The sequence below is a fragment of the Anolis carolinensis genome, chromosome X, assembly GCF_035594765.1.
Source record: "Anolis carolinensis isolate JA03-04 chromosome X, rAnoCar3.1.pri, whole genome shotgun sequence".
Lineage (NCBI taxonomy): Eukaryota > Metazoa > Chordata > Lepidosauria > Squamata > Dactyloidae > Anolis > Anolis carolinensis.
Window position 1 is genome coordinate 9,311,745 of NC_085847.1, and position 11,819 is coordinate 9,323,563.

Consider the following 11,819-nt stretch of genomic DNA (forward strand, 5'->3'; position numbering starts at 1 on the left):
GCGCTTCCTTCCTTCCTTCTTCCTTCTTCCTTCCTGCGGCCGAGAGCGATGAGTGGCGGTGAGTCTGAGGGCAATGCGGCGGTCTCTCCTCCCCTCCGGCCGCTCTCCAAGCCCGGCCTTGCCAGTCCGGCTCCTTGTTTGTTTGCCTGCTTCTCTCGTTTCCAAACAAAGCCATGGCTCTTCGACGCGACTGCTCCTAAGCACGTGCAGAGTGTCTCTTAGGTACTGGAAACCGATCCGTCCGGTTGTTCTTCGGTTTGGAACTGCGTTGGAAAGTCCCACCAAGCATTCTAGGAGTGGACGCTGACTAACGCGGTTTCAAACTGCATTCTCGGGCAGTGCAGATGGCACAGGCTTTTCGCTGAGGAACTTACACCTCCTCTTTCTCTTCTTTTCTGCCTTCCTTTCCTTTTCCCCTAACTTTCCTTCCTACACCTTCCTCCTCTTTTCCTTCCTTCCCTCTTTCTTTCTCTTTCCTTTCCTCCCCTCATACCTTTTCCCCTTTAATAATACTACTACAGTAGAGTCTCACATATCCAAGCTAAATTGGATAAGCGAATATCTTGGATAATAAGGAGGGATTAAGGAAAAAGCCTATTAAACATCAAAATAGGTTATGATTTTACAAACTAAGCACCAAAACATCATGTTAGACAACAAATTTGACAGAAAAAGCAGTTAAATATGCAGTCATGTTATGTTGTATTTACTGTATTTACGAATTTAGCACCAAAATATCACAATGTATTGAAAACATTGACTACAAAAATGGCTTGGATAATCCAGAACTTTGGATAAACCAATATCTTGGATAATAAGGAAGGATTAAGGAAACAAGCCTATTAAACATCAAAATAGGTTATGATTTTACAAACTAAGCACCAAAACATCATGTTAGACAACAAATTTGACAGAAAAAGTAGTTCAATACGCAGGCATGTTATGTTGTCATTACTGTATTTACAAATTTAGCACCAAAATATCACAATGTATTGAAAACATTGACTACAAAAATGCCTTGGATAATCCAGAACCTTGGATAAGTGAGTCTTGGATAAGTGAGACTCTACTGTATTATATTGTACAGTAGAGTCTCACTTATCCAAGCTAAATGGGCCAGCAGAACCTTGGATGAGTGAATATCTTGGATAATAAGGAGGGATTAAGGAAAAGCCTATTAAACATCAAATTATGTTATGATTTTACAAATTAAGCACCAAAACATCATGTTAGACAACAAATTTGACAGAAAAAGTAGTTCAATATGCAGTCATGCTATGTAGTAATTACTGTATTTACGAATTTAGCACCAAAATATGATATATTGAAAACATTGACTACAAAAATGCCTTGGATAATCCAGAACCGTGGATAAGCAAGTCTTGGATATGTGAGACTCTACTGTATTATATTGTACAGTAGAGTCTCACTTATCCAAGCTAAACGGGCCGGCAAAACCTTGGATAAGCGAATATCTTGGATAATAAGGAGGGATTAAGGAAAAGCATTGGATAAGCAAGGCTTGGATAAGTGAGACTCTACTGTACTTTGGTCAGGCTCCAGCAAAAGACTTGTAAAACTATGGCGGCCACAACCCCATAGCATTGAGTCGTAGCAGTTAAAGTAGTGTCAAATTGCAGTGTAGATGCACCCTCAGGTATGTTAAGATAATAATATAATATAATAAATTAATATACAGTAGAGTCTCGCTTATCCAAGATAAATGGGCCAGCAGGACATCTTGGATAACAAGGAGGGATTAAGAAAAAGCCTATTAAACATAAAGTTACATTATGATTTTACACATTGGATAAGTGAGACTCTACTGTAATAATATTGACTTTATTCTTACACCTCTTCACCATCTCGGACATATATAGGACAGTAAGCCCATCAGACATAAAAGCAAACAAACCATTAAAACTGGGTTGTTGTGAATTTTATGGGCTGTCTGGCCATGTTCCAGAAGCATTCTCTCCTGACGTTTCACCCCACATCTATGGCAGGCTTGTTGTGAAACTATCAGGGCCAATGGCAACATTCAGTGGGTTTATTTAGGGTCTCTGTGCCAGGTTTGGCCCAGATCCATCAAGCCACTGAGGATCTTTTGTGGCACAAACCCACCCACACATATATAGAGACAAGAGATGGGTGTCTATTCTGCTGCTTTGACTTGGAATGGAGTGACTGAAATCCAGCTGTAAAGTTTAGGCTATATAAAGGGAAACTACTCTCAATGATAATAGCAGTTGGGCAGACTTTCCAGAAGAAATGTCTAAATTCTTTCTTTTGAGATGGTGTTTTTCTGGACTTTAGTTTCTGCATTTGGGGAAGACAGATGGGACTCCTAAAGCTGCCACCCTATCCTTATGAGTAAGGTGCGGGAAAGAGTTCTCAAGGAACAGGTACACAGTCTTGGTTGGTCCTCCTTTTTATCTGTGTTTGCATGAGTGAGAGCCTTCTGCCTCTAGACAACTAAACCAATGGGATGTGGGGATTGTGACTGGTGATCTGTCCATAGAACAGAGAGGAATAGGCTGAAATGTCCATGCTTTTGGGTGATGTTTTGTATCTTGTTTTTCTAGATGATGAGCTGAATCTCTTAGTCATAGTAGTGGACACTAATCCGATCTGGTGGGGAAAGCAGGCGTTGATAGGATCAAAGGTAAGGGGTCCTGTTTTGCTTGAGATCTCCAGCTCTGATTCTGAACAAATTGACTTAAGACTTGTGCTTCATTTCCAAGTAATTCGTACTTGTGCAATCTTAAGTGTACTTATTTGTAAATATATTTCAGTGAAATCAAAGAAATACCCATTGCTTGAGTTCAGTCTGTGGTCAATTTTGGGATTCTACTAGGCTCTTAGTATCCACTGGGGTTTGGTTCCAGGAGCATGTTTGCTGCCACTATGCACAGATGCTCAAGTCCCGTTATATTCGATAGCATAATAAAATCATATCCCTTATATAAAATAAAGAATTGCTTTTTGGATTTTGGGGGGGGGGGTGAAATTTTCAAGCTGTGGATGGTGGCATCTGTGGATATGGAGAATTTAGTGTACAATTGCTAGCCATGAAAAAGTCACTTGCAACAGCACCATTAACTTTCAGGGCCTCAAAGCATTGTGTCCAGCCCACAAACATGACTGTGGTTAAGTGGAATATGTGTACATGTGGTATAGTCCCATCATTGCCAGGCAGCATATGGTAATATTATCTTGGAATAATCAGATGATATAATAATAATAATAATAATAATAATAATAATAATAATAATAATAATAATAATAATAATTTATTATTATTAATTTAATATACAATAATTTATAAATATATAATATATTGTATATACATATAATATTGATAATAATACAATGTAATACGATATTATACTAATAATACAATGCAATGCCCTGCCTTATGTACGGAGGAGGAGTTGTTTAAAGCTACGGACAATGCGGTCGCTGTTGTCCGCTTTTGGTCTAAAACTATTTAACTGTTTGTGATTCCTTTATTTTATCACTTTTGGACTTGTTTGATGTGCAATGCTTTTGACACGAAATAAATAAATATAAAACTAATAATACAATATAATAATAATTATATATTATATATTAAATGTAATATTACTAATAATACTACCATATAATGATCTAGTACAATATACTAATTTAATGCTTATATTGTGCCATGCTAATAATATATTGTATGTGCATTTGATTTGTAAGCCGCTCTGAGTCCCCTTCGGGGTGAGAAGAGCGGGATATTAATGTAGTAAATAAATAAATATTATATACCTTTAGGGAACTTGGGGAAGTGTGCATTAGGCTGGGGCTTAGATTTTATTTGAATTGGGAAAACATTCTTAGAGCTTTTATGACACACCTATGGATTTACTGTCCTTCCTTGGACATTTCTCTCTTCTAAAAGTTTCCCCTTTCTCCTAACAGCTGACATTGTCAAAATGCCTTGATGCGAGCATGGTGCTGGGAAACTCACACTTATTTATGAACCGCAACAACAAGCTTGCTGTTATAGCCAGTCATATACAAGAAAGGTATTGCTGCTTCATACTTTGCGTACATTTTTCAAATATTTTTTATTCTGCCCTTCAGTCAAAGAGGATTTCAGAGTTCCTTATTTACTATGGATAAAAACTAGGACAATGCCTTGCTTTTGTCTTAGAATCAGAATCCTTAGAAGAAAGTAAGCATAGACATGAAGAGAAATTAAATTCTTAAAATCCATCTAGTAGCTGGTTGGGATAGGAACAGTTCTGGAAAAGAGGAGCGGAACTGAACTGATCTTATGGAATGGGGCAACAAAAATACACAGAGTCCCTTTCTCTCTGTGTGGAAGATGTTCTGTTGCCTGGCACTTCAGATCAGTTGCAATGATTAGGTTAAGGTTTCACACAAATGAATTTTCTTTTGTTTCTCTTAGCCGTTTCCTCTATCCCGGAAAGCGTTGGGAAATTATCGACATCTTTGGTGAGGCTGTAGATGCGAATATGTATGGCAGCAAGGATGGAAAGTATGAGTTATTAACAACTGTAAATGAAACAATTGCGGAGGAGATACAGGATCTGATGACCAACGGTAAAATCAACCTCTAGGTCAATTCACTCTCGTTATGTGTTTTGTGTGTCTTTGATTGACTTCCCTGCCAAAGAAAACTAGGTTTTTAATGTGCTTTTCAGTGAAGATTCTTAAAAAGCCTTTCATGGGTTTTGTAGGATGCATTTCCTTAATGTGGACAGCTGCCATTAAGAGCAGAATTGCTCCCTGGCCTTAAATCCCAAAGCAAACCATATCACACACACATCCATCCCCTTCGTCCTTTCTCATTACGGTGTCTTTTCTTCGAACCGAAGCTAACAGCCAAACTTCTTGGTCTTTTTACAGATTATAGTAATCCATTGCAAGTAGTTACTGGTGTCCATCAGCCTAAAAAGCTAATTGTGATATAACATAACACGCCTAAATGTATATTTATATGTGTATTTTGTGAATGTTTTAATATACTGTATATACTCGAGTATAAGCCTAGTTTTTCAGCCCTTTTTTAAGACTGAAAAAGCCCCCCTTGGCTTATACTCGGGTGAGGGTCCTGGTTGGCTTATATTTGGGTCAGCTTATACTCGAGAATATATTATACATTTATTATTTTTCTCTATTATTATTGGTATTATTACATTTATTATTTTTCTCTATTATTGTTGCTACTATTACATGTATTTTATTATTAATAATAATACATTTATTATTTCACTCTGATCTTATTATTATTATTGCATTTATTATTTTACTCTATTATTACTTGTATTATTTTCCTGTATTTATTATTATTATTATTATTATTATTATTATTATTATTATTATTATTACATGTATTATTTTACTCTGTTATTATTAAAAGGATACATAAGCACATTTACATTGAAGATGAGAATAATTATTTGATCAGAGTTGGACAATCTTATCTTAAATTAGAGTTTTATGTAAATATTCAAAAACATGTAACCTACTGATGCCTCAATTAATGTAATTTTATTGGTATCTATTTTTATGTCTGAAATTTACCACCCTCGGCTTATACTGGAGGCAATGTTTTCCCAGTTTTTTGTGGTAAAATTAGGTGCCTTGGTTTATATTCGGGTCGGCTTATACTCGAGTATATACAGTAACTTAATTTTAAATTGAATTGAAATCTTATTGTAATTTTTATATGTGTGTTTCTTATTTAGAAGCCACCCTGAGTCCCCTTATTGGGTGAGAAGGGCGGGGTAGAAATAAAATAAAATAAATAATTAAATAACATGGAAAGAGCAAAGTATTCAAGTTGGGAAATGTAATGCCATAAACTTTTGTGACCTTTAAAGGCTTTTTTTCTGATTCATCAGGAATAAAATGGCAACAGACAGAAACATTACTGGCCGGATCCCTTGCGAAAGCATTATGCTGTATCCTTTGGAAATCAGTGTTTTTCAAACAGTTTTTATTTTGTTTTCTGTTGTTTTCAAGCCAAAGTGGCAAGATAATTTGTTGAAGGTACTATTACTGGATTAGCCTCTACGTCACAGGAAATCGGTATAGCGATAATCACTGTCAATATTATTCCACCTTTCTGCGTCACATGTCACTCATTTTCATAAATCAAACTGTTCCTCAATATTGTCTATATAAGTCCATTTGTTCAGCTCTGATAAAACTTGTGAGGTGACGCAACACAGTCTCAAAATAATTTCCTGAATGTTGTACCTTTTAGATATTCACAGGGTGAGCAAAACAGAATCAGGTACGACGTCCTATGTTTTAAAAAATACTGTTTTTAGAAATAGAAACATGTGAAGGTGATATATCCTTAACTGTGGTTAGCACTAACCCCTAGTTAAGATGCTAAAGACACATTGAAATTTTAGATCTGGAACTCATGCATAGACCTCAGTGAAACTTGGGAAAGCTCCCTGCTCTTTCTGAAATGCATATGCTGGGGACTGAATCTGAGATTTTCTGCATGTGAATCCTTTCCTAATGAGAAATAGTTGCATTGAGACAAACCAGTTAACAGTGGTTAAGGAAAACAAAGCATGGAGCATTTGTAAACAAAATGTTTGGAAGTAATATATGGGCAGGCTTGGCTATAGTGAATTTATTTTCTTCTTCTCCCCCTCAAATTCCATATGTAGCCAGCCAGGAAATTAAATCCAGGATATTGGTAAGTTCTCTGAATTCCTTGGTAAATCTTGAAGCCTGGTAGACTCTCCTGAGCGGTGAATCTAAACACTAAGGGGTGCCAATGTATTTTCCCAGGTCATAAAAGCTGCTGAAGACAGTGCACTGCAGTATATGAACTTTATGAATGTCATCTTTGCAGCCCAGAAGCAGGTGACTGAAAGAATTTTACAATTTGTATAATTTCTGTAGTTTGTTCTTAGCTTGGAATCCATAGACAAAAAAGTAAGATAGAAATAGGTTTACTGTGAGATCAGGTTCATGCATCTAGAGTTCATATCATCAAATGTTGGTGAGACTGTGAGAAGGAAATTGGAAACTTCCACTATTTTTGTGTATTTTATATAAATGTTTTAATATATGTATTTCACTGAATTATTTTATGATGATGATGAGTTTTTGACTATGTTGTGTCCCACCTCGAGCCGTATGGGCAGATGGGTAAGAAATGACACTTATTATTAATATTTAGGTTAATTATATTTTAGCCAAAGGACAGTCCAAATCAGGACAGCATGAGATAAAATAATAAATAAAACAGTCCATAATAAATAATAATAATCAATAATAAGTAATAGTTACACAAGAGAAAGATTCCCTAGCTGCTGCGAGAGAGGCGGACAAAAAGAACTGAGACAGTAGCCCCTCCCACTGGTTATATACTTTATGGGGAGTGTGGGCGGGGCTACCGCCATTTTTTATATCAAAGAGCTTTCTAGAAGATTCCGAAACTGGCTGCACAGGCACGGAATACCATATGTGTGATTTCACAGACACCACGTAGAAGAAATAACACTTATTATTATTTAGATTAATTATATTTTAGCATCCAACCCAACGGAGTTACCTTTTTCTCGCATCATTTTTGAAAAAACAGAAATAAATGTGAATTCAAGGATTTCGTCTGCTGAAAATAAATTATTGTTTTTTTCTAATTTCCCCCTTTTCTTCCGTGCTGTTAATTTAATCTCCCCACTTGTTTTTTTTTCAGAATATTTTGATTGATGCCTGTGTTTTGGAGTCAGATTCAGGGCTCTTGCAGCAAGTATGATCTCTGCTTGTTCCTTATCAATAGTATATTTTATTTGTCTGCTTTCACCAGGTTGTACTCCTTGAGGCAAGTTGTTGTTATTACTTTTATTATTATAAATACAATTATTATGTGAGGTAAGCAGCAAAAACTGTTGATTGCTGTTTTTAATGTATGAAATTAGATGGTATTATTTCACTACAGTAGAAGTAATATTATAATATATTCTATATACATGTAATATTAATAATAATATTATGATGTAATACAATGTAATAATTATAATTCACTATTATAATTGTATATTTTTATTACATGCAATATTACTAATAATATTGCAATATAGTCGTATAATATAATGTATTGTATGTATATATACTTGTAAACCGCCCTGAGTCCCCTTAGCTGTGAGAAGGGCGGGATATAAATGTCGCTAATAAATAAATAATAAGTAGCATTTTGCTCAGGCACCATATACACTGTGATAGAATCCAGTTTCTGGATCTGGATCATCTGCTTTGAACTGGATTATATGGCAGTGTCGATCCAGCCTCTGCTCCTGGAGCTACAGTAGAAATTGCAGCAAGATCTGAAGAGCTTTTTGAATGTGAATAGTACAAATATGTGACTTGCGTTATAAGACTTTTAATGGCTTATAAAGCTTTGAAACAAACTTTGGGGTATGGAGCTCTCAGAGGGAAACCATACATTTCACCTCATAGTTATTACCTCATTTGTGCTGTCATGAAGTCTAGGAACTTTAAAATAATATATTTTTTTAAATAACAGTATAATCTGCTCAGTTCTGTTTTCAAATCAATAATACCCATGTTTTTCAGGCTTGTGATATCACTGGGGGTATTTACTTGAAAGTTCCACATAAGCCATCACTTCTGCAGTATTTGTTGGTGAGTGCATTTTTCCAGCAACCTTGGCACCTTCTCATATTTGAAACTGCTCTATCTTTGCAAGATGCTATATAGCATCTTATTAATTTCTTATTAATCTACTACAGATTATCATTGGCCTACTCTAGTAATTTTCTCCTAAATTATAATTTCCTTTCCCGCCTCTATTTTTTCAACAACAGTGGGTATTTCTCCCTGATCACGACCAACGATCCCAACTCATCCTCCCACCCCGTGTTCATGTGGACTACAGGGCAGCTTGCTTCTGCCACAGGAATCTCATTGAAGTTGGTTACGTCTGCTCGGTGTGCTTGTCAAGTAAGGCTGATCTGTGTGGCTTGCTCGGGTGTTGCTTGGCTCCTGCAACCCGAGGCTGAGAATCTCACTGCGTCTGTTCTTTTTATTTTCCAGTATTCTGCAACTTCAGTCCCATTTGCACCACTTGCGAGTAAGTGTCTGTGAGAGATTTTAAAGTTCAGAGTGGGGCAGTCTGTTTGGCATCGGTTTTCACTGCACAAGAAGCAAGTGCTCGGCACATGGAGCTTAGCTCACAGTCCTTTTGACTGAACTCCAACTGATTCCTATGACTTTGTTCCCAAAGGCTTTCATGGCCAGAATCACTGATTTGCTATGAGTTTTGTATGGCCATGTTCCAGAAGCATTCCCTCCTGACATTTCTCCCATATCTAAGGCAGGCATCCTCAGAGGTTGTGAAACAATCAGGGCCAGCAAACACCTCCCAACAAAGGATTCCTTAGGCAGGAAGCAGCCATGCTTTGAAGCTGCAAGGCTATTCAGTGCTAATCAAGGTGGCCAGTTGCAACATTGACACTTGCCTCAAGCAGACAAGAGTTCTTTTTCCCACTCTGGACATCATTCCACAGGGATATAAACCCCACTTGCTGAGTTTCCGACAGACCTCACAACCTCTGAGAATGCCTGCCATAGATGTGTGCGAAACGTCAGCAGAGAATGCTTCTGGAACATGGCCAGACAGCCTGGAAAACTCGCAGCAACCCAGATTCCTATGATTTCTTGTCTACATGGATCGAGTATTGATACTCTCATTGCACTCTTTGTTGTTGTCCTCCAACAGCATCAGAATTTGTGAGCCTATAATTCAGTGCAGGCTTATCTGGGAGTCCCATTTCACTCATTGGAACTTGTTTCTGAGTAGGCATTCATAGTGTTGTGGTACAGTAGAGTCTCACTTATCCAAGGTTCTGGATTATCCAAGGCATTTGTGTAGTCAATGTTTTCAATATATCGTGATATTTTGGTGCTAAATTCGTAAATACAATAATTACAACATAACATTACTGCGTATTGAACTACTTTTTCTGTCCAATTTGTTGTATGACATGATGTTTTGGTGCTTAATTTGTAAAATCATAACCTAATTTGATGTTTAATAGGCTTTTCCTTAATCCCTCCTTATTATTCAAGATATTTGTTTATCCAAGGTTCTGCCGGCCCGTTTAGCTGGATAAGTGAGACTACTGTATTCCAAAATAATATTTGTATCTGTGAAGTAGATAAAATAATCAAAGTGTGCAGATTATTTGCAAGATTGGCAGAATTTGCATTGTTGGTTACAATTTCCAAGGTCCAGAATTTTTATTTTATTACTGGAGCATACAAAGTATGAGTTCTGATTTATTCTTTCCTCTCATCCCAGGACTGCCTTCAAGATTTCCCTGCCAGCTGTCATGAAAGCGAAGAAAAAGAAGCTGAAATTAGCCATATAAGAGCATTGCTCTTGCCTGTTTCTTTCGATGTGCAATTTCCCGGCTCAGATCATAGCTGGGTGTTTCTAGGATGCCAGAAAAGAATGAGACCCGTATTCCAACAGACAGAAAGAGTGCTAAACATTTCGGAACAACTGCATAAAGGCGGGTGCCACCAGTCTGCTCAAGCAACAGGGCATAGCGCAAGTCTTGAGCTTGTGTTATATAGTCATGATGATTCAACTGCAACTGCCTTAAACCCACAACCGCAGCTATTTGAAGGCATGAAGACCGGATTCTCCAGCCCCACGAATGAGGTGTAAAGCTTCTCGAAGAGAACTTCCTTGGACCAACTTCTCCAAAATAATTTAAGTAATGATGTCTTCCTTCCAAAAAGAAAGCCCCGTTTATTTAAGTAGAAATCTAGTCTTTTTGTAAAGGGTTGAGACTTCCGGGCTCCTGGGGGCTGGTCCCGCAGAAGCCCCTCGTGAGTTAATGAATAGAGAAAACAGCCCAGTTTCAAGACTGCAGAAACACTGGGCTCTAGATTGCTTGGAGCTAAGCTTTTCAATTATGGTTAGCAACAACTCTTAAGTTCTTCCCGTGTCCCCTTCTCCAAAGTGATAGCTGTCTCTTAGGCTCGTTTCAAAGGTTGGCTTGCCCAGCCCAAACCCGTGCCAACGCCATCGCACAAGCCAAACCTATTCCAGTGGAAGGGCTTAAGATGCTTCCCGATACTCTGCTTCCAATATCTCCTTGATAATTTTAGGAGGGAGAATCAGCTATGCACGTCCTTTCCAGGTACAATGAACGATCTGTTGTCGAACGTAACGCAAATTGGATCCGTTCTGAGGATTGAGAGGAGTTCAGTCTTCCATGCTGGCTTACACTGGCAAGCTTTTCTACTCCTGATGCCACCTTTCTTCCTGCTCGTATACATTTCCAATGTTCAGTCTTCCTCAGCTGGTACAAGCATTAGGTTCTGAGAATTGCAGTCCAAAGGTGACATTTCCAAGTTCTTCTGTGTTTTGCCACCAGATTTAAAGAGTCTTCTGTGCTGAATATCCATCAGGGAGCGTTTGCCATGTAATTTTATTTCCTTGAATGCTGACTCTCCACATTGTTAAAATGCGATTTCTGTCTATGCCTTTTTTTTAACTTCTTGATCCCAAATCGAAAGATTGGTGTCCTATTTGATGATCCAGGAGAAGCCAGGGCTCTGTAAACGGTATAATTTATTGACTGACCTGTATGCTGCATTGAACCTTTTACAGTTTGCCAGAGATATGCTGTTGTTTTAACACTTGTTTTGTAACTTTTCCTGAATAAAGTCTTCCTAAGAAAACATTTTGGTGTGTACAACAGAGGGGAAAAAATATTTCATGCAGCTGCAGTGTATTAAATATTTTGGCTATTTAAGTT

The 11,819-nt window shown here is 37.5% G+C and overlaps 1 protein-coding gene across 4 annotated transcripts; it reads left to right on the top strand.

Annotated features, from left to right (window-relative positions):
- Nucleotides 1–9: 9 nt before the first annotated feature.
- On the top strand, nucleotides 10–11,744 carry gtf2h3 (general transcription factor IIH subunit 3). 4 transcript variants are annotated; one of them, XM_062958678.1, is made up of 14 exons: nucleotides 12–58; nucleotides 2,317–2,405; nucleotides 2,586–2,665; nucleotides 3,949–4,055; nucleotides 4,442–4,596; nucleotides 5,901–5,960; nucleotides 6,266–6,295; nucleotides 6,687–6,715; nucleotides 6,811–6,885; nucleotides 7,724–7,777; nucleotides 8,602–8,670; nucleotides 8,853–8,988; nucleotides 9,082–9,118; nucleotides 10,349–11,744. In XM_062958678.1, exons 4-14 carry the CDS (start codon nucleotides 3,979–3,981, stop codon nucleotides 10,416–10,418), a joined length of 792 nt encoding a protein of 263 aa, XP_062814748.1. In that variant the 5' UTR covers nucleotides 12–58; nucleotides 2,317–2,405; nucleotides 2,586–2,665; nucleotides 3,949–3,978; the 3' UTR covers nucleotides 10,419–11,744. The 4 variants fall into 4 exon arrangements, with proteins under 4 accessions (XP_008111892.2, XP_062814748.1, XP_062814747.1 ...); XM_062958677.1 differs by having other exon boundaries at nucleotides 27–222; XM_008113685.3 differs by lacking the exon at nucleotides 2,317–2,405 and having other exon boundaries at nucleotides 10–58.
- The last annotated feature ends 75 nt before the right edge of the window (nucleotides 11,745–11,819 follow it).